The sequence below is a fragment of the Macaca thibetana genome, chromosome 8, assembly GCF_024542745.1.
Source record: "Macaca thibetana thibetana isolate TM-01 chromosome 8, ASM2454274v1, whole genome shotgun sequence".
In the NCBI taxonomy this organism is placed as follows: Eukaryota; Metazoa; Chordata; class Mammalia; order Primates; family Cercopithecidae; genus Macaca; species Macaca thibetana.
Window position 1 is genome coordinate 77,139,057 of NC_065585.1, and position 22,936 is coordinate 77,161,992.

At 39.6% G+C, this 22,936-nt stretch overlaps 1 protein-coding gene across 2 annotated transcripts in view; it reads left to right on the forward strand.

The window, feature by feature from the left end:
* The window catches only part of CPA6 (carboxypeptidase A6), a 311,803-nt gene that overhangs the window by 214,027 nt on the left and 74,840 nt on the right, over window positions 1–22,936 (forward strand). For both annotated transcript variants that reach the window (XM_050800279.1, XM_050800281.1), the window contains exons 3-6: window positions 2,570–2,694; window positions 8,941–9,055; window positions 10,969–11,070; window positions 13,690–13,791. In XM_050800279.1, the coding sequence (XP_050656236.1) occupies window positions 2,570–2,694; window positions 8,941–9,055; window positions 10,969–11,070; window positions 13,690–13,791 (444 nt within the window). The remainder of the gene's footprint in view (window positions 1–2,569; window positions 2,695–8,940; window positions 9,056–10,968; window positions 11,071–13,689; window positions 13,792–22,936) is intronic.

Consider the following 22,936-nt stretch of genomic DNA (forward strand, 5'->3'; position numbering starts at 1 on the left):
TCTATAAAGCAGATGAAACATTATAAATCTCAGATGGTAATTACTGTCCCATATGTCTTCTATAGGCACCTGCCTGCCACCACCCCAACTGAAATATCCATGCTGCTAATTCAGATACCCTTTCTTTAAAATATTACTGGAGAAAAACCAATAATTCATTTTCATTTACTTTCATAATATCACACCAGAAGAGAATTCCTGATTTTGCAAGTTCTTTTTTATCAGTGTCCTTTAGGCCAACAGCTTTCTGAGCACATTTCTAAGCACACTTTCTGAGAAGGTTTCCCAGGGATCCTTCTCCAAGCCTTGCTGTAGGGTCCGTTTCATGGAACTTTCCTGTGGAGAAGCTGCTGTCTTCTGTGGGATGAGGATTCTTATTTCAGCATGTACCCCCAGAAAATAGCACTTACAGACTCATCTCCAGAGTGGTAATTTATATTATTTTAGCTACCTGTGCCTCTCTATCCTCTGAATACAGCACAATTTCCTCATATTCACTGGCATTAAGAGGTGGTGGCAAACTGTTATCCTTAATATCAAAAATCTGTCTCTGTAATGGGTTTAGAGGCAAGTCCCAAAGATTCAATCTTCTAAAGGATTAGAAAATCTAATATACAAAGAAAAGTGAAAGATACCAAGATGCTTTTTCTTATAAAGGCAAGAAACCAGCTATTCCTCACTGAAGAACAGAACACCAAAAAAAAAAAACTATGCTGCAATAGAAGGGATTAAGAAAAATGTCTGACAATCTTGTTAAATGTGAATGAGTTCAATTGGGATATTGTTGACTCTCCTTTATTTGAAGACTTAAAAGATTTGGTTTAGACACACCTACTGGGGACAGTTTGGTGCAGTCCTAGATGTGTCCTTGCCCAAGGGCTGACAGATGGATTGAATGACCTCTCAGCATCCCTTCCAGCCTCACACTTCTGTTGTGCACTGATTGTTGGACTGGCATGTTAGCTGAGTCAGATTTGCCCTTGCAAGCCAGTGGAGGAGTCAGCTGCATGAAAGAAAACAGGTAGACTCTTTGTCCCCAAAATAAAAGCCTCTCTACCCTGTTCCAGACTAAATTGTATCATTAGAGGTTTATTTTCCTGAGTCACAAAGTATTTTTGGTCTTCTAGAGTTCCTCACAGAATGCAGGCACTGACACTTAAGTGAAGATAAAGTAACTAAACCTTATCAGATAAGGGCTTAGCAGAGATCAAGGCCCTGCAGCATCCTCCAAGACTGGAGATGCAGGAAGAGGGAGGCCCAGAGCAGTCAGGGGCAGACAGAGGCAGGACTGTGAAGACAAACGGTGCCTAATTAGAAATGATGCTCCAAGCTCCTGCAGAGATAGGGCTTTCCTCCCTTCCATCTGCGTCCCATCATGCCTTTGATGAAGGCCAAGCTCCTACCAGGCGCAGAGCACTGGCTAAGGCACTGGGGACACTATAGTAAGGAAACAGATGTGGCTTCTGCTCTCCTGCAAAATACTGAACACGTAGTGAATTACTAAATAGGGGGAGGTCTACACTCATGCAACAAATACTGAGTCGCTAATTTACGTAAGGCACTGTTCCAGGATGGGTGGCAACCAAATAGGCAAACCCTTCGCCCTCCCAGAGCTTACTTTCTGGCAAGAGGAAGTTACATCATGAAAGAAGCACCAGGTTCTCTAAGAGCTACGACAAGGAGATCTACCCTAGCAGCCAAGTCTTCCTTGAAAAGGGACGTTTATATTGACAAGTGAAGGCTGAGTAGGAATTGGAGAAAGGCATGTGTCGGAGGAAGAACAGGCATCTAGAGAATGTTCCATCTAGGCGGGGCGCCGTGGCTCACATGTTTAATCCCAGCACTTCAGGAGGCCAAGGAAAGTGGATCACTTGAGGTCAGGAGTTCAAGACAAGCCTGGCCAATATGATGAAACCCTGTCTCTATTAAAAAAAAAAAAAAAAAAAATACAAAAATTAGCTGGACCTGGTGGCATGCACCTATAATCCCAGCTACTTGGGAAGCTGAGGCAGGAGAATCGCTTAAACCCGGGAGGCGGAGATTGCGGGGAACTGAGATCACGCCGCTGCACTCCAGCCTGGGTGACAGAGAAAGACTCTGTCTCAAAAAAAAGAAAAAAGAAAGAAAAGAAAAAGACCAAGAATGAGAGACCGTTCCATTTTAAATTACCAAATACTCCCCAGCTACCACAGTGTTTTTGTGTGGTAGTATGAAGGGTGATTTATATCTTTTTTTCTTGTAGTTTTTCAACTATTTGCATGGCAAATAATTTTAAAACAATATCAAAATTATACCTAAAACTATTTTATCTCATTTTTACCTTGTAGCTTTAATATATTGGTCTTCAAACTATTACTTGCCAATTATGATCAAATTCTATATGGATATGATATAATTTGGAAACTCAAATTCAAGATAAAATAGTTTTACCCTGATGATGAAAGCGTTAAGTCTAATTCCAAAATATGTTTGGTTACTATATGCAAACAAAAGAATGTGTTTGACATCGTGACACAGATTTTCCCCCACTAAGTTGGACATGAATTATAGGTTGGTTCCTGCACTACAGGTGGACCTGTGGCAGCCCAGCAGTATCTCCTATGTATCAGAGGGAACAGTTACTGATGTCCATATCCCCCAAAACGGTTCCCGAGCCCTGTTAGCCTTCTTACAGGAAGCCAACATCCAGTACAAGTAAGCATTCCTTTTCACTTGCTATAAAATTTGTTTGTACTAAACTGAACCAAATGGTAGTTATATGTAGGTTATTTATCAAGCGCTTATGACAGTGTGTTTGGTACAATTTTTCATATGGGGAAAACTGACGTGAATATATTCACCTTGAAGAGCTTATTAGTCCAGTGGGGGATGGGAGCAACCATGTGGACCTTTCATTTCACTATTCACTGTTACCACTAAGTGATCAGTGAAACAACAGACATTTTTCTGTGAAGAAAGGAGAGCAGCCTAGCAAGGCCTAGAGAGTGGATGAGAAGGCAGGAGTGGAAAAGGCTTTCTGCAGGAGCTATGCCAGCCAGACAGAGGCAGAGGGGACCACACAAGCAAAGGAAGAAGCAGCATATGAGTGCAGAGTGGTTAGTGTATGAAGTGCAAGTCAAAGGGCAGAAAGAAATGATGCTGGAGAAATAGGGAGTTCCAATGGTGGGAAATCTTATGTGCAGGGGCAGCAGCTCAGACTTTGTCTTGTGCGTGGTGCTGCCCCATTGCAAAGGAGGTGCATGCCACTGGGTGGAGGGGATAGGAAACACTAGTCCAGGGAAGAGGGAATGAGGCTCTGAGTAGGACCAGAGTAGTAGGATCATGAGAGCATTAAAAAAATATGTCAGAGCAGACTCTCCTCATGTTGGATGGTAAGTAGGAAAGGAAGAAGTGAAAGGATGACTCCAAGTTTTCTAGCTTGGGTAACTGAGTAGACAAACTTGAACAGATTTAGATATTTTGAGGGTTAGTTTAAAAAAAAAAAAATGGTTAGAGGAGTAAGAAAAGAGCAGGTGGGGCCAGGTGCGGTGGCTGACACCTGTAATCCCAGACTTTGGGAGGCTGAGGTGGTCGGATCACCTGAGGTCAGGAGTTCAAGACCAGCCTGACCAACATGGTGAAACCCTGTCTCTACTAAAAATACAAAAATTAGCCAGGCACGGTGATGCACGCCTGTAATCCCAGCTACTCGGAGGGCTAAGCAGAAGAATCACTTGAACCCAGGAGGCGGAGGTTGCAGTGAGCTGAGATCGCACCACTGCACTCCAGCCTGGGCAACAGAGTGAGACCCTGTCTCAAAAAAAAAGAAAAGAGCAAGTAGAAGATAGTCAGAGGAGCTGAAGAAGAAAAGCAAGACTTTAAAGAAAGAGATGGGTCCAGAGTACCAAGTGCTGCAGTGATATCCAGCAAGCAAAGGACCAACCAGTTTCCTTTGGATCTGGCAATAGAAAGAACATTGATGACTCTAAAGGTGGATTAGAATGTTCGCACTAGAAGACATAGATGTGAACAGGAGGTGAGAACACACAGCAGCAGAGTCTATTCCTGTTCTTAGCAGTTAGAATAAGAGAAGCAGAGAATGAGAAGTGACTGGGAAGAGATGCATCACTGATGCCTACCTGGTAGATATGGGATTTGTTTGTGTAGGAGGGAAGTCTTGATGTATTTGTAGGCTGAGGGAAGAGCCTGTAGGGAGGAAGACATCCATGATGCCAGAGAGAATGTGCAGAAAGAAGTGTCTGAACAGCAGGAAGGATACCTCATTTTCTAAAACTAAAGAGAGAAATGTGGTGGATCTACTTAAGATTGTAGAGAGGAAAGTGGACACGTCAAAAAAGATTACAGCCAATGGCTAAATTTTCTGGATGAATGAAGAAGCAAAATTATCTACTGAAAGTAAGGAAGTAGGGGTTAAAGGGTATTACCAAAAGAAAAACTGGGGTATGAACAAAGAGAAGTGATTGTTGCAGAGAAGAGAGATTGTAACACTGATACAGAGTGGAGGTTCTGTTGGATAGGACCATGGAAAGGTCAGGGTGGCAAGAAAGTTGAGGTCCTTAGTGAGATACTAGTTCAAGTATTCATCCCTGGGTCTAATATGGATTGGAAGGCAGGAGCATCTAGGAGGGATAAGGGGACCAAATGGAAGAATCAGGGAAGATATTAAGGTCTTTGTATTGAAAACAATGTAGTGTTACTGAGGGAAACAAATGGGAAGGAAAGAAGTTCTGACAAAATGTGAGTAGTTGGATGCTCAGAGTGCTGGGGTAGAATGTTTATGGCTGGTGACAAGATCCACAGGGTAGCCACAGAGATTATTGAAGGGGAGTGTTGTGTGGATATCTTTGAGGCTGGTGCAGTCAAGAACAGGTGACCTAAATCACCAGAGAATCATCTTGAATCTCCTTGGCTGATGGCAAGATTAGAGGACGAAGGAGAAAATGTACTTCTGGGGCAGGAACATTGAGGCAGAGCCAAGAGTTCGAGGAAAGCAGCAAGAAGTGGCATGATGTTGCAGAGAGAATGAGCGTTCCCTGGAAGCCAGAAGATTCATGGCATACAGGAGAATATGCTGACCTTCCTCCCTTCTACCCCACGGTAGGCAGGTGGAGAGGGAGACTGGGAATAGAAAGCCACAAAAGAATGTGTATCCTTTAAAGAGTCAAATGTCTGATGAGAAAAAAGAGTTCCCTGAAGAGGCTAGAGAATGTAAGAAGTTAATTTACAAAGGAAGGGAGACTCCAGCGGGCATAGGGAAAAGCAGGTGGAGAAGAGAAGGGACGTCAGTGGAAGATCTAGGAGAAGTGTAGTGTGGTGACTTAATGAGATGAGACAGAGAGGAAGGGAGTCACTTACCCTTTGCTGGGAATCCTAAGATTTTGGGGTTGAGAGGCATGAGTGTAAGTGACTACTCTACCTACCCAAACTTTTTAGCAAGTTGTTGTACTGTCAAAACTGGCACAGAGTTTGGGGGTCTGGGAGGGCCTGGGACCTAGGGTGGGCTGATGGCTCTGTGAGTTAATAGTGAGGGCCCAGGCTCTCTGGAGGGCTGAGCCAAGAGGTGCCAAATGGCAGTGACATCTCTGGTCCACACAGAGACTGCCCTGCGAGAAGGATATTTACAGCTTTATTAAAGTACTGATATGCTTTTTACAGAAAGGTATTTTATCTGTGCTTCTAGAATAGAATCACAGCTGTGCATAAAACTATTGTTCATACTGGACACATTTTAGTCATTGCTCTAGCTTTGAAGGCCTACTCTGATTCTCTGAATGCCTGACAGGAAACAGCTTGGCAATTATATCTATAGGTGCTCAGTAACCGCTCACATGCTTCATTAATTACTATTCAGTAGAAAAGAATATACCAGTTAGTTTAACAAATCTCTATTTCCTGTCATTAAATATAGGTCATGTGGAACTGATATAGAATAAAATATCACACTTCATGTCACAGAGAATAAAGTCTAAAAAATGAGTGTTTTAAACCAGTTGCCTCTTCATGGAGAACAGTCATTTAGAATTATTCATTTCATTGGTCTCAAGATAATAACATATGAGTCAATTAAATTCCATGGGCCCAGTAGGTAGAGATCATTTTAATTGACTTTTAGTATTGTAGCCTGGAGTATTTTCAAAAGATTGTCATTTACTCTGTACGAGAATACATAATGTATAGCTATAGTGATTTTTAAAGTGGAGGTAATATGACTCCATGTGTCCGGCCCCTAGGTGATCAGTTCCCCTCTAAGGAATGATTCATTCTACCATAAAACATTTTGGTCATTCTATAAAGTAAATACCTGTAAAAGCTGGTGATGAATTTCTATTTTTTGGCCAGGCGTGGTGGCTCACACCTGTAATCCCAGCACTTTGGGAAGCTGAGCTGGTGGATTACCTAAGGTTAGAAGTTTAAGACCAGCTTGGCCAACATGGTGAAACCTGGTCTCTACTGAAAATACAATTAGCCGGGCATGGTGGTGCGTGGCTATAATCCCAGCTACTCGGGAGGCTGAGACACAAGAATCACTTGAACTTGGGAGGTGGAGTTGCAGTGAGCCAAGTTCACACCACTGCACTCCAGCCTGGGTGACAGAGCAAGACTCCTCAAAAAAAAAAAAAAAAAAAAAAAAAAAAAAAATTCTATTTTTTGAGGGTCCCTCCCCACCCTGGAAACTTTGAGGAGGTGGTTTTGTACTGAGTAATGGCATCACTCAGAAAGTTTATAATAGTTCTAGTCACCATTACAGGAATATACACAACTGGAGTAGGAATCATCACAGGCTGAGAAGAAGTAAGAAACTACAACAGCTTACAAAGACCATTCTGAGACTCCATTTCATAGGTTTGTCATGGATATGCTAGTTTCTAGTCAACTACTTAACAAGGAAAATGGGACTTGACCTCCAGTGTCACATTATTTTTTAATTTAAGGCTGATCTAGGCCCTGCATTTGGGTGCCATGTAAGTTACTGAACAGAGACCTGGGTTGGTTTGCTGGGGCCACCATAACAAAGTACCACAAAATTTAACAATTGGAAATTCAGAAGGAGATTCTAGTATAGATTTCTGCCTTTGGCAAATCCATCTACATTTTTTTTCCCTTAGTTTCTTGGGATCAAAAAAAGTAGCCAGGAGAAATAATAGATGATCTTGGTGAGGGAAACATACCTGAAGGTTCCCTGCAGTATTGGAATACGTTGACAATTTGTAACCACCCCAGCCCTAGTCAAACTCACATCCCTCTTGACCATCCCAGATTCTCTCCTAACACAAGGAAGTTAGAAAATTGACATGGAGGTTCATTTGGCTCAAGACTTACCTTAGCAATATTGTAAAATTCTTTAACCCATACAAGCCTAATCATCTGTAGCTTCTTAGTTTGAGGGTAAAAAAGAAAGCACTAATACAGATGGTGTTCAAACCAACAACAACCTCCCATTCACATTTTGAGCCACTGCAAGCAGCCGTCAGGGACTTAACCAAGCTTTGAACCTCCTCACCTTACCTTGATTTCTAAAATGTTTTCAATTTTAAAATCAAAAATAGAAACAAAAAAAGCAGTAAGCCAATGATCAATTCCTGATTAAGTGCTTTGTCCATAGTAGGTGCTCAATAAATAACAAATAAATAAATGAAAAAAAATGTCCTATACCCAGTATGACCCTAAGTTAATTTACTTCCTTCACAGAATGGAAAATATTTCTTTAGGTGATTCAAGATAATTTTTAAAAATAATTTTTAAAACAATATTAAAGGCTTTAAATAACTTTGAGCCTTGAAAGTTATTTCAAGATGCCATTATATGTTCTTTTAATAGCACTTAAACCATTAAACAACAGGTTCTTTTGGAAAATAAAATATGAAAGCAAAGCTTTTTAGCCACCTGCCAGGCCCAGTAAAATCACTGGGAGGCTTTCTAACATCTTTAAGTAATGCAAATGACTGAAGTGCTTTGCTACTGTGTGGAACTCTAGTTAGTAGAGGCTGGTGAGCATTGAGAAGACAGGCCTGTATTTATCTAACTCACATGTCACATCAAGAACACTAATGACTCCACCTGGAGCTGGTTCCGCAAAGCCTGAAATCTCCCGCCCTGGCCTCAGCCTTTAATTTCCAAATGCATTCACTATAATTGGCTGAGCTGCTCTTCTCTTGGCATTCTTGACACTGGCAGGTAGTAAAATCACTTTTTCCAACTCTGGGTATTTCTTCAGTTTCCTCTTGAGGACTGTAGCTTCTTTTCCCCTTTCCCTTTTCTCTCTGTCTTGGGTCAGGGGTGCTGGGTAGTGACGTGAGCACAGTCTCTTGGTGATGGAAGGGATGTGCGCAGGAAGAAGTAGCAGGAAAAAGAAGGTGGTGAGGGCACGGAAGAGAAGCCTAGGCTCAGTTTTCATGAAATGACCCTGGACCTAGAATCTCAAGATTGGAATTTGGGTTCACCTTCCAAGTTCAAATTCTGGCATGGCACTGACCAGAAAAGTGATATTGGTGAGTTCTTAACCCTTTTGAGACTCAGTTTCCCCATTTTAAAAATACCAATAACAAGAAAATCTACCACATAGACTATAGGGCTATTAACTAAGATTTTGTACATAAAATACATAGCACAGTGCCTGGCTGCTGGTAGGTAAGTAGTACTCAGTAAATCTAAGCGCTCGTAGCCATCATTCGGTTGTTGTGGCTGTGAATCAACAGCTATTGTTACTACTACTGTCACTGGAGGACATCTGCCTATAATTTTACACTTTAAATTCATTACACCACTTATGTAACAGTTTTCATTTCCTGAAAAATAACATTTTCCCAACATTTGGTATTTTTAGAAATATTGATCACCACAGTCTTTCTTTACATAGATGCGTATGATTTTCTTTGGATGTTGCCTGATTTTTGCAATATCTCAATTTACTTTTCATCATGTCTGTCGTTCCAAATCCAGGATCCTCATAGAAGATCTTCAGAAAACACTAGAGAAGGGAAGCAACTTGCAAACCCAGAGAAACCGAAGATCCCTCTCTGGATATAATTACGAAGTTTATCACTCCTTAGAAGAGGTATGTAATCAAAAGAGCTTTTTCTGGTTTTTTACAGAGGCGTCTTTATCATTTAGGTCTAAGGGAGAAAATGATGTGCTTTATGCTTCTGGGGGAGAAGCATAAAGACAGAGAAGGTACTATGTGAAGAATAGGTGTAGCTTTCAAATGGCCCAGGCACCTTATCTCTTCTATTAAGTCTTTGATGGTATCTAAGAAGTATCAAAATAATTTTAATTTCACTTGCTTTACCCATACCACTTTTACATAGGATGTAGGAAGTGCAATGAAAGAGTGGGGAAATGTTGCTATAATTATAGCTATAATGGCCTCCACTAAGAAGTCAAGAAATGTAAAGCTAACCAGAGTTTAAGAAAATGATGAGTAGAGTGGACCTTACTTGCACCCTCTGCAAAGTTGAGAACTCTCAAAGGCAAAGCTTCATTTGTGGCACCTCTGCACCTTTGAACATGCATTTTTATCCTACCTGGAGAACTGACAGCCCCCTCATCCACACTGCCTCATCCTTTACTATTCACCTGGACAGCTTGTTGTTCTGCAAATCTCAGCTTAAGCAAAAAGGTAGCTGTTCCTGTTCTCCTATATTGGATTTAAACCCCTCCTCCACCAACACCCAGTGAATTACATGCCTCCGTAGCACAGGGAAAGGCATTAATAAAATAATCACATAATTACATAATTAAAAACTATCACAGTATGTGATTATTTTATTAATGCCTTTCACCCCTAATAAGCTACAAGTTCCATGAAGGCAGGCCATTTCTTTCTTATTCACCACTATAACCCCAGTGGCAGGCAAATAGAGACCTCCAAATACATAGTTGTTGACAGAGGAATAAATGAATGAATCATACATTTTCCATGCTTCCTCTGAATTGAACAAAGGAATGCCAGACATAAAATAAATGAGATGCTACTCTCTTCTTAAGACGGTTTTTGGTTCTCTTGATGACAACTCTCCTTTCAAAATTATCTTCACATATTTCATGTATCAACGTGTTTTGAAGCTTAGAAGCAATAGAAAGGTTTTAGATAACTTTGCACACAGAAGTACTGCTAACATGCACGAAAAAAAGGTCAAATTTTACAAATATAATATAGATATGCATAATGTATGTGTATATACACACACACAAACATCCTGCTCATTAGATTAAATACGAATAGAAAGAAAAGAATGTATGGGCACTTTCCTGAATATATTTAGCTATTTTTTTCAACGTCGATCCTTTTATACCATAAAATGGTAGGACACTTTTGTGGGTTTTTTTTATACCTTATAAGGCTTTTAAGTCAGGAATGAAGCACATTATTCATTCAAATGTATCTTTTCCTGATGACAGGTAAGTGTATATGAATGGATCAATGCAAATGTGTCACTATCACTGGAGAAATTATTCAGAGTTTGCCCTCTGATGTGTAGCTCAGTAGAAGAACCTTTTAATGAAAAAAGATAATGCCTTTTTCTTAGCATCCTCTGTTCAGTGGCAAATTGTAATATATGGGACTTTAAGGAACACTTTCAAGTAGTTTGGACAGTTTTCCTAAAGTTGATTTATTTCTTTCCCTCTTAAATACTTGTGGAAAATAGAAATAAATTCTGATTTTCAAAAAGAAACCAGAACACATCAATTTTTAATAAAAATTTGTAACTAGTATATTAATGATATATGGTAGATAATGGAAGAACAATATAAAGCCATAAGCTACTATCTGTAAAGGCAGAAAATTAAATGTAATTTTAAGTATCCCAAAGAAAATTAAAAATAGAAAGTAGGTTTTTGTTCAATTTTATATTCCATGTGCACTCCTTGAATTCTAAGACCTACTGTTGTCTTTTTGTTTCCTTTTATTCTCTAGAAGCTCCATTATTGTGAGAGAGTCTAACATAGTTTTTATTTATTTGCTCTTAGATTCAAAATTGGATGCATCATCTGAATAAAACTCACTCAGACCTCATTCACATGTTCTCTATTGGAAGATCATACGAGGGAAGATCTCTTTTTATTTTAAAGGTAAAAATAAGCAATTGCTATGTAAATACATAATATTTACCAAATATTCATCTTTTTCAACTTTGACTTATGTGGAAAAGAAATGAAGTGATCTTTTATAGAGTCTCATATTTAACATTATCTGATAATCTCAGAAATATTTTCCCTTAGGTTTCTGAGCCATATTTCATTTTTGCCATTGGATATTCCAGAGAATACTGTTGCTAACATTTTCAGTTATCGATGCGAAGTATTTGTGAGTTGGTGCTGCTTAAGATGAACCAACGCAAAACTATATAAATGTGTAAGAAACTGATATGGTTTGGCTCTGTGTCCCCACCCAAATCTCACATCAAATTGTAATTTCCAATGTTGCGGGAGGAACCTGGTGGGAGGTGATTGAATCATGAGGGCAGATTTCCCCCTGCTCTTCTTGTGATAGTGAGGGAGTTCTCATGAGATCTGGTTGTTTAAAAGTGTGTAGCCCTTCCCCCTTCACTCTCTTCCTCCTGCTCCACCATGTAAGATGTGCATCCTTCCTCTCCACCTTCCGCCGTGACTCTAAGTTTCCTGAGGCCTCCCCAGCCGTGCTTCCTGTACAGCCTGCAGGACTCTGAGCCAATTAAACCTCTTTTATTTGTAACTACCCAGTTTCAGGTAGTTCTTTATAGCGACATGAGTACTAACTAATGCAGAAGCTACGCATTATTCTCATTCATCTCTTGACCCTGAATTCTCTTCTGTCTACTGACCTATAGCTCTCCATTCTTTCTCAGCCAAACTTCTAAAAAGACTGACCTCTAATCACCATCTCTATTTCCTCTCCTATCATTCAGACTTTGACTCACCAGCCTTTGCCCCCACAGCTCTTCTAAAACTTCTTTCCAAGGCCAGCAGCCACTCCTAGTTGATTCTCCTCCTGTCTCTCTGACCATCTGGGTCTCACTCACTGGCTCCTTTCCCCTTGTTCTTTCTTAGGTTCAGGTAATCCCTGAGACTCTATCCTCAGCCCTACTTTCATACCACAAACACTCTCTAGATAGACACAGCTAGCCCATAATTTCAGCAGTCATCCCAGACCTCTGTATCCATTGCAGTCCACCCTCTGGAACCTTAAATTCACCCCCATTGCCTACTTGACACTCTTCCCTGGATATTCAGAAAAGCACCTCAGATTCAGAATGGCATCCCTCTCCTCCCAATTCAGAAACATGGGCATCATCCTAAATTCCTCTTCTTTAACTATTCACTTTAAATTACCACCAAAAGCTGACCATTTTTTCTTCTGAATATTTCAGATCTGCCCCAGTTGCTTCTCTTGTTCTCATAGCTATTACCCTGACTTCTCTCTGTGTCTGTTCTCCCTGGACTATTGCAGTAGTTGCCTCACTGCTGAGCTTCCTTGGAGCCCCCATTCTTGACCCTCTCATGCTCTAATCCATCCTCCACACACAATATGAGCCCTCAAACATGAGCAAGCAAAAAAAAAAAACCACACACACACACACACACACACATACACACACACACAGCCCGCCATAGAATACAGGAGGAAGCTCATCTCCTTTATTTAGTATCCAGGGAATCCACGTTGAGCTTTATCTGCTGTTCCTTCCTCAAACTGCAGGCACAGTTCCTCCAATATGGTGTGCTCAGATTCTCTTCCAGGATTGACATGCCTTCCTCCAACTTGTCTGCCAAACAAGCTTTATGTCTTGCTGAAATACTCAAGTGCTCCTCTTCTGAGAAGCCACCTTTTATTACTTAGGAAAATTCAACATAACACTCTTATGTTCCCATGGTAACTTATAGATATTTACATCATAATTGTTGATTGATTGCTTACATGTTTGCCCTCCCCACTAGCATATAAATTCCTTGTCTGTTCATGTTTGAATCTCCAGTACTGAGCACAATGTCTGGCATTAAAAAGGATTTCCTGAAATATTCGTGGAGTGAATTATTGAATGAATGAAAATTAGATCGCCTGTAATTATAATGATAGAAGCTCCTATTGATTTCTCGGCTAGCAACCAGGTTAAAAGTAATATTGATATAGTTGGATTGTAAAGAAAAATCTGCCACTTGATTCTAGAAACCAAGTTGTTTTATGTTTTCATTTCATGGTATAATAAAATTTGACTTTATCCACCTATAAAATATAGCTATTATTTAAGAACTATTCCTTGGGATGGAGAGAGAAAGGGGATGAGGGAGGACTTAGCTTTTCACTTAACAGTCACATACTATATTACAATGAAGAAGCAGGCTGAGCCAGGAGGATTGCAAGAGACCAGGAGTTCAAGACCAGCCTTGGCAACATAGCAAGAACTCATCTCTTAAAAATTAATTAATTAATTAAAATAAAAAATTTTTAAAAATAAAGAAGCAACCTATTTTAGGGATTTTCCTTTCCCTTTTGTGCTTTCTGGTTCTTTTATTATAATTAGGACAATAAATGTATTGTTTCTGCATAAACAAGCCTGGACTTTCGAGATAGATAGGAACTCCCTTTGTCCTTTTTATGCGTTACCTAATGAACCACACTATAATGAAGAATTATGCTGAAACCTTATTAAATTATGCTGGTCAGTGAATCTAAAAGCCTGAGTTGGTTACTGTGAATGCTCTTGTTTTCAGCTGGGCAGACGTTCACGACTCAAAAGAGCTGTTTGGATAGACTGTGGTATTCATGCCAGAGAATGGATCGGTCCTGCCTTTTGTCAGTGGTTTGTAAAAGAAGTAAGTTAAACCCTTTACACAATGTCCATTTCAGCTAGTCAGTGCTTCCCTGTGTTTTTATTCTGCTTAACAAATGAAGTGGGAATTTGAAACCAATGATACCTGATTGAATAACAGTAACACCTTGATTCCATGGGCTACTTTCATGTTTATGAAGACCTCTTGTAACCCTGGCTCAGCTTATCCTCACCTGTGCCCATGGAAGTGGGAATTGGCAGCTCTCATTACAGAGAAAGAAACTGAAGTTCAGAGCCTTTTTGAATTTGTGACAAATTAGGAACTAACCTAGCAATGCATATATGGCACAGCTAAAAACCCAATCTGTGGTGTTCCAAATAATTTCTTACAAGATATCCAGCTCAGAAAGTTCTACATTACTTGACTTCCTCCTCAAAATCATTCCACATATGCTCTAACAATAAAGAGATGAACAAGGGGTTGCTTGTGCCCTCCTGCTATAGGTCTATAATTTAGATACCAGAAGACCTTTAGCATCTGTGGATTTAACATTCTTAGTTTCAGTTATTTTTCAGTAACCCTAATCGTTGATGACTCATAGTGATTTCTCATTTTCTTAATGCTTCATTTGAGTCACAGGCCCTCTGAGCTAGTGCATTGAGTGGGTCCCTATCCCAAGAGTGGGCCAGCCTTTTGTGCCAACACTTTTGTATGTTCTGATACTTTTCTATTCATTGTCAAGGATGTAGTATCTTTCATGGTTTTTTTTTTTTTTTTTTAACCTTGACTTTTAGTTTTGGGAGTTGAGGGGTGACTAATACTGGTAATGAAAGTGAAAGTCGAAGGATATGAAGGGTCTTAGCCACAAAACAACTCGACAAATTTTTTAGCCCTGTACTTATAGAAAACCATTAAAGACACAAAGGATATTTAAATGTATCAGTTATATTTTACCGTGTTTTATGGGGAAATTATGTGCTGTAGTGGAATTTGTAACTTTGAAAACTCTCCTAGGTCTTAGAAAACATAGCTCACAAATGTCAAGAATGTACTGAATTTACAAAATGTCTCTCTGGCACTACCAAAACCACAAAAGTATGCTTAATCTTATAAGTATTAGGCCGGGCGCGGTGGATCAAGCCTGTAATCCCAGCACTTTGGGAGGCCGAGACGGGCGGATCACGAGGTCAGGAGATCGAGACCATCCTGGCTAACATGGTAAAACCCCGTCTCTACAAAAAAAGCTAATACAAAAAACTAGCCGGGCGCGGTGGCAGGCGCCTGTAGTCCCAGCTTTGGGAGGCCGAGACGGGCGGATCTGAGCCAGGAGAATGGCGAGAACCTGGGGAGGCGGAGCTTGCAGTGAGCTGAGATCCGGCCACTGCACTCTAGCCTGGGTGACAAAGCAAGACTCCGTCTAAAAAAAAAAAAAAAAAAATATCTTATAAGTATTGAGGAATAAAATTTTCTAAACATTCCTACTCAGTTTATTGAGTAATTTGCATTCTCTTAAAACCCTATTTCATCCTGCTAGGACAAATGCAAAAGCTAATAAGAAATTAACTCTATTACATTGCATCAAATACCCAATGTATACATATCAACATGTTGTCTGCTATTTCAGGTTTAAAAAAAAAAAGAAATAGTTAAGTACAGAACATCTGTTGTTGACAGGATATGGTCGTGTAGATTATTGAAGAACACGAGAATGTATCTCCCTAGCATTCCAGCTAAAGTTTTCCCTCACCCCCAACATATGCAACCTTTTCTTTATAACATCTAAATTTACTTTGTCTATTATATGGTTATCATCTTATTCCTGTACCAACTCCTACAAGAGAAACTGCATCCATCTTGTTCACTGCTAAATCCCCAACATGTAGAAAAACACTTGGCACTTAATAGGTGTTCAAATATTTGTTAATGCACTGAAATGATGAGAATTCAGTGGTAATAATGTGGAAAGATTTCTGGATGATGACTTCTCAGATCTTCTCATAGGATATGAATGGTTCCATCTGGATTTTTATAGCATACAATCTGTGGAGCCATATACAGCAGCACTGTAACCTGGGCTAAATTTCCAAGGAAGAGAAGGACAGTGTAACCACAGGTACACAGGAAAAGGAAGAGGCATGTGCAATGACTGTCAATTGAGGGCAGTTGATTTTGGAGCAAGAGCAAGAAGCAATTGAGATTAGGCTCCATTTCCACCGATACATTGTTGGGAGGAGAGGCTTTCCTCTCCATCCTCCTCCCTCCTGCATAGGGCCATCATGTGTGCAGAAGAGTGAGGCCATTCCTGTGCCTCTGCTACCTTTCCCACACCTCTTTCACTCCTCCAGATTATGGCTGCCATTTGCTCCTCCACTTTACCACTCCATTTTCTGTCTGAGCCATGGAAGCAACCAGAAATGAAACAAAGGAAGCCTAGAGGTCATTCACCCCAGTGTCACAGTCAAGGTGTCAGCTGGAGCCCTGGGCATGAGGACGTGTGGCTTCCTTGGGGGATGATGTGCTTCCAAGCTCACTCACATGGCTCGTGGTAAGCCTTAGGTCCTCATTGGCTGTGGGCCAGAGATATCAGCTCTTTGCCACATAAACTTCTTCCTAGGCCAGCTCAAAACATGGCACCTGGCTTCACTCAAAGCAGGTGAGAGTGAAAGCAAGAGAAAACAGGCCCCAGATGGAAACTACGGTTCTTTTGTAACCTAGTCTTAGAAGTGACCTCATATCACTTTTGCCATATTTTCTTCATTAGAAGTGAGTCACTTTGTCCAGCCCATACTCAAGAGGAAGGAATTATGCAGGGACAGATACTAAGAAGCAGGAATTGTTGGGGATCACATTAAAGTCTGCTTACCACTCCTTGATGAGATTTCCCCCATAACCACTTACATCCTTATGCAAATGTGAACTGGAAGAAAACTTATCAGCCCTTCTAGGATCCTGATAGAACCTCAGATTGCATAGGTGTTATGTGCACACAGTTGGAAGTCAGGCAACCCCACACTGATGTCAGGGTAATGTCAGCTCTGCCACTTACTGTCTGTATTATCTTGGTATCAAGTCACTTAACCTTTCTGAGCCTCAGCAAAATGACGATAATGATAGTATGTAACACATTGGCTTATTGGGAGGATTAAATAATATACTGCATGTGTTCTCTCATAAGTGGGAGTTGAACAATGAGAACACATGGACACAGGGAGGGGAACATCACACACTGGGGCCTGTCGGGGGATGGGGGAAAAGAGGAGGGAGAGCATTAGAACAAATACCTAATGCATGCAGAGCTTAAACCTAGATAATCGGTTGATAGGCACAGCAAATCACCGTGGCACATGTAAACCTATGTAACAAACCTGCACGTTCAGCACATGTGTCCCAGAACTTAAAATAATAATAATAATAATAAGATAATGCATGCAAAAGACTTAACAGAATGTTTTGCATATAATAAACACTTAATAAAATCAATTATTATTACTATATCAGCAATTTGGTATTTTAAAATAACTAATGAAAAGGGAACAATTAAAAAGAAAATCAAGCCAGGCATGGTGGCTCACACCTGTAATTCCAGCACTTTGGGAGGCCGAGGCAGGAGGATCACTTGAGCCCAGGAATTTGAGATCAGCCTGGGCAACATAGTGAGACCCTGTCTCTACAAAAAAAAAAAAAAAAAAAATTTAATTAGCTCGGTGTAGTGGTGCATGCCTGTAGTCCCAGCTACTCCAAAGGCTGAGGAGGGAGAACCTGTTGAACTCAGGACATCAAGGCTGCAGTGAGCTGTGATGATGCCACTGCACTCCAGCCTGGGCAACAGAATGAGACCCTGTCTCCATAAATAAATAAATAAAAAGACTCTGGGAGGCCTAGGCAGGTGGGTCACTTGAGGTCAGGAGTTCAAGACCAGCCTGGCCAATATGGTCAAACCCTGTCTCTACTAAAATTACAAAAAATAGCTGGGTGTGGTGGCACACACCTGTAGTCCCGGGTACTCAGGAGGCTGAAGCAGGAGAATTCCTTGAACCTAGGGGGCAGAGGTTGCAGTGAGCCAAGATCATGCCACTACACTCCAGCCTGGGCAACAAAGTGAGACTCCATCTCAAAAATAAACAAATAAAAATAAATAAATAAATAAATAGAAATTTAAAAATCAAGGATATAAAGGAACTCAACAACACTATCAACCAACAGGATCTAATAGACTGTACCCAACAACAGCAGAATATACTTTCAAGTGCCTATGGAACATATTCTAAAATATACCATATCCTCTTCCAAAACATAGACCTCAACAAATGTAAAATAATTGAAATCATAAGATGTGTTCTGTAACCACAGTGAAACCAAACTAGTAATTGATGGCAGAAAGATAACAGGAAAATCTCCAAACACTTGGAAATTAAACACATTTCTAAATGATCCATGGGTCAAAGATAAAATCTCAAGGGAAGTTTTGATAATACCTTGAACTGGATAAAAGTGAAAATACAACATATCAAAATGTGTGGGGCATAGCTAAAGCAGTGCTGAGAGGGAAATGTATAGCACTAAAGGTATACATTAGAAAAGAGGGAAAGTCTCAAAACAATAAGCTCTTCCTTCATTGACCTAGAAAAATAGAAAATAAACCCAAAGCATGCAGAAGGAAGGAAATAATAGAAATAAGAGCAAAAATTAATGAAATTGAAAACAGAGTTATTAGAGAAAATCAATAACACAATAAGCTGACTGGAGTGCAGTAGCATGATCATGGCTCAATGCAGCCTTGATTTCCCAAGCCCAAGCAAACCTCTCACCTCAGCCTCCAGAGCAGTTGGGACCACAGGTGTGTGCCATCAATTCAGGCTAACTTTTTTAAATTATTTTTTGTATAGACAGGGTCTCCCTATGTTTCCCAAGGTTATCTCGAACTCCTAGGCTCAACTCCCACCTCAGCCTCCCAGAGTCCTGGGATTATAGGCATGAGCCATGCACCTGGCCTAGTTCTTTTAAAAGATAGATAAAATTGGCAAAGCTCTAGCATGAGAGACAAAGAAAATAAGAAGATGCAAATTACCAATATCAGGAATGAAATGGAATATCACTACAAACTCTGAAGATATAAAAAAGGTTAATAAGGGAATACTGGGAATAATTCTACCCTTGTAAATTTGACAATGTAGACAAAATGAACCAATTAATTGAAAAACACTAACTACTACAACTTACCTATTAGAAAGTAGAGAATTTGAATATCCCTGTAACTATTACACATTTTAATTTATGATTTTTAAATGCTCCAAAAAGGAAATTTCAAGGCACAGAAGCTTTCACTGGAGAATTCTACCAAATGTTTAAAGAAGAATTAACACCAATTCAACACAGTCTTTTCAGAAAATAGAAGAGGTTGGAACACTTCCAATTCTTTTTATGAAGCCTGGTACCAAAACCAGAGACAGCACATGAAAAAGAAACTCAGACCAATATCCTTCTTGAAAATAGATACAGAAATCCTGAATAAAGTATTAACAGATAGAATTTAGCAATCAAGAGAAACAATTATATACCATAGCTAAGTGAGATTTACTTCAGGGATGCAATCCCAGTTTAATACTCAAAAGTTAGTCATTGTAATCCACTGTATTAAAAGCTAAAGAAGAAAAATTATATAATTTTATCAATTGATGCAGAGAAAGCATTTGACAAAATTTAACATATATCCATGATAAAACTCTTAAAGAAAGAAAGGGGAAATTTTTCAACAGGATACAAGATAAACATACAAAATCAATTTTGTTTCCATACACATAATAGCAATGAACACATGGACACTGGAATTTTTAAAATACAAGATTATATACAATTACTCAAAAAACTGTAATACTTTTAGGTGTAAATCCAGCAAAACATGTACAGGACTTACATGCTGAAAACTACAAAATGCTGGTGAAATAAAGAAAATTGAAGTGGAGAAACATACCACATTCATAGATTGGGAGATTTCAAAATAGTAAAGATGGCAATTCTACTCAAATTGATATAGAGATTTAACACAATTCCTATCAAAATTTCAGCAAGACTTTTTGTAGCTGTAGATAAGATTATTCTTAAAAGTGTATGAAATGGCAAAGGAAGTAGGAGAGCTAAAACTTTTTTGAAAAAGAAGAATGAAATGGGAGGGAGGATTCGTTCTATCTAATTTCAAGACATACCATATACCTACAATAATTAAGAGCGTGTGGTATTATAGGTGAAGGGACAGACATAGATAAATGGAACAGAATAGAAACCCAAAAATAGATCCACACAAATATTTCCAACTGACTTTTGACAAAAATGCAAAACCAATTCAAGGGAGGAAAGACAGCCTTTTCAACAAACGGTACTGGAGTAATTGGATATTCATTGCAAAAAAAAAATGAATCTTTTTTTGTATATGGTATGAGTCTAAGTCTCATACCATATACAAAAATTAACTCAAAATTGATCATGAATTTAAATGTAAAACGATAAAACTTTTAGGGGAAAAAAGCATAGAAGAAAATCTTGAGGATCTAAAACCAAGGCAAAGAGTTCTTTGATTTGACACCAAAAACATGCTCCATAAAAGGAAAAGTAGCTACATCGTACATTATCAAACTTAATCAAAATTTTAAACTTTTGCCTATGAAAAACTGTTAAGAGGATGAAAATGATAAGCTGCAGACTGAGAAAAGATATGCAAATCACATATCTAATAAAAGACTCATTTGGAATATATAAACTTAAAACTTGACAGTAAAAAGCAAGCAATCCAATGAGAAAATGGGCAAAAGACAAGAAGAGACATTTAACCAAAGTGTATCCATACAGATGGCAAATAAGCACATACAAAAAAGATGTTGGGAAAATTAAAGCCACAGTGAGCTATCACTACACACCTATCTGAATGGCTAAAAATAATCAGATGGATAGATTTATATCTATAGATGTATAGGTAGATCTATACATCTACACATATATATCACCAATATCACCAAATGCCAGGGAGGATGCAGGAAACTAGAGCACTCATATGTTGCAGGTGCAGATGTAAAACGGTAGAGCTATTCTTGAAAACAGTTGGCAGTCTCTTTTCAAACTAGGCATGGAACTACCATATGACCCAGTAATTGCACTCTTGGCATTTATCCCAGAGAAATTAAAACTTATGTTTGCTCAAAAACCCGTGCACAAATGTTTATAGCAACTTTATTTATAATAGCCCCAAACTGGAAACAACCCAGGTATCCATCAACAGACAAATGGTTAAACAAACTGTAGTACATCCATACCATGGAAAACTACTCAACAATTAAGAGGAACAGATTCTTGATAAACGCAGCAACCTGGATGAATCTCCAGAGAATTATGCTGAATGAAAAAGTCAATCTTAAATGCCTATTGTATTATTTCACTTATATATTGCTTTCTAAATGACAAAATTATGGAAATGGAGAACAGACAAGTGACTGCTCAGGCTTAGGGAAGGGGTGGAGTTGGAAGGAAAGTGGATGTGACTGTAAAAGGGCAACATGAGGAATGTGTGTGAGGATGGAAATGTTCTGTATCTTGCCCGTATCAATGCCAATACTGTAATGGTAATATTATACTACAGTTTGGCAAGATACTACAGTTTACCAATGGGGAAAAATAGGTAAAGGGTATATGGTATCTATCTGTATTCTTATAATTACATGTGGACCCTCATTTATCTCCAAATCAGAAGTTTATTATAAAAATAATAGCCAGGCTGCATATCCCTGGTTTCCATTCTCTTTGGAACCAGGTGCTATCTCTTGCCTAGAGAAATAGTCAATTTCATCTCTGCTCTCTCTTCCCTGCTGTGTAATCCTCATCAGCTGGCCCTGACTCTCTCTGCCATGGAAACCAGAAGTATCAAGGGGGGCTCTGGCTCTCTAAGTTCGTCTCCTCTTTGGCCAGCGTTACTGTCCCATGCCATGCCCTGAGAGCCACTTCTACTTCTGCCTCCATTCCAATTTAGTGGATTGATCTGTGGATGTCTATTTTGAAAACACAAAGCTCAGAAAACAGTGATACAGAAGCAAACTACCACAATTAAATGACTGGTAAATTGGGCTTCATTATTTTGTTATTTTGAAAAATGCATAAATGAATTCATTATCTCAACAAATAATTTCTAGTTCCTAGTTGACAGACATTTTTAAAATGCCAGATATACCACAAAACTTATGGGCTTTAGTCTTTTAAGTTGATAGTCATTTAGTTCTGTTGGAAAATGTAGAGCCATCACCTTTCTATTTGCAGTACATGCTACCTCTCTTTCTTTCCTAATATTCACATAGCACAAATTGTTTTTAATCTCATAAGTAGAATCTGTAATCCCAGCACTTTGGGAGGCCGAGGCGGGCGGATCACAAGGTCAGGAGATCGAGACCACAGTGAAACCCCGTCTCTACTAAAAATACAAAAAATTAGCCGGGCGCGGTGGCGGGCGCCTGTAGTCCCAGCTACTCAGGAGGCTGAGGCAGGAGAATGGTGGGAACCCGGGAGGCGGAGCTTGCAGTGAGCCGAGATCGCGCCACTGCACTCCAGCCTGGGCAAGAGCGTGAGACTCCGTCTCAAAAAAAAAAAAAAAAAAAAAAAAAAAAAAAAAGAAAACAAATGGTGGGTACACTTAGATTGCAAAATCTCTGTCTCTTGCCGAATGCTTGCTTATACCAGGTTAGCAAAACCATTGACAATATCATATATTTATGGTGCCATGGGACTTTGAGGGGAGAGGAAAAAGATGAGCACAGACATGCTGGACTTACTGTTGAAATGCATACTACAGATGCTCCCTTCATCATAAAATTAAAAAGGAGTTTTAAGAAATATTCCTTTTTGATGCTAAAATTTTCTTTTTTTTTTTTTTTTTTTTTTTTGAGATGGAGTCTCACTCTGTCACCCAGGTTGGAGTGTAGTGGTGCAATCTTGGCTCACTGCAACCTCTGCCTTCCGGGTTCAAGCGATACTCCTGCCTCAACCTCCTGAGCAGCTGGGATTACAGGTGTGCACCACCACACACTGCTAATTTTTGTATTTTTAGTAGAGACGGGGTTTCACCATGTTGGCCAGGCTGGTCCCGAACTCCTGACCTCAAGTGATCCACCCACCTCAGCCTCCCAAAGGGCTGGGATTACAGACGTGAGCC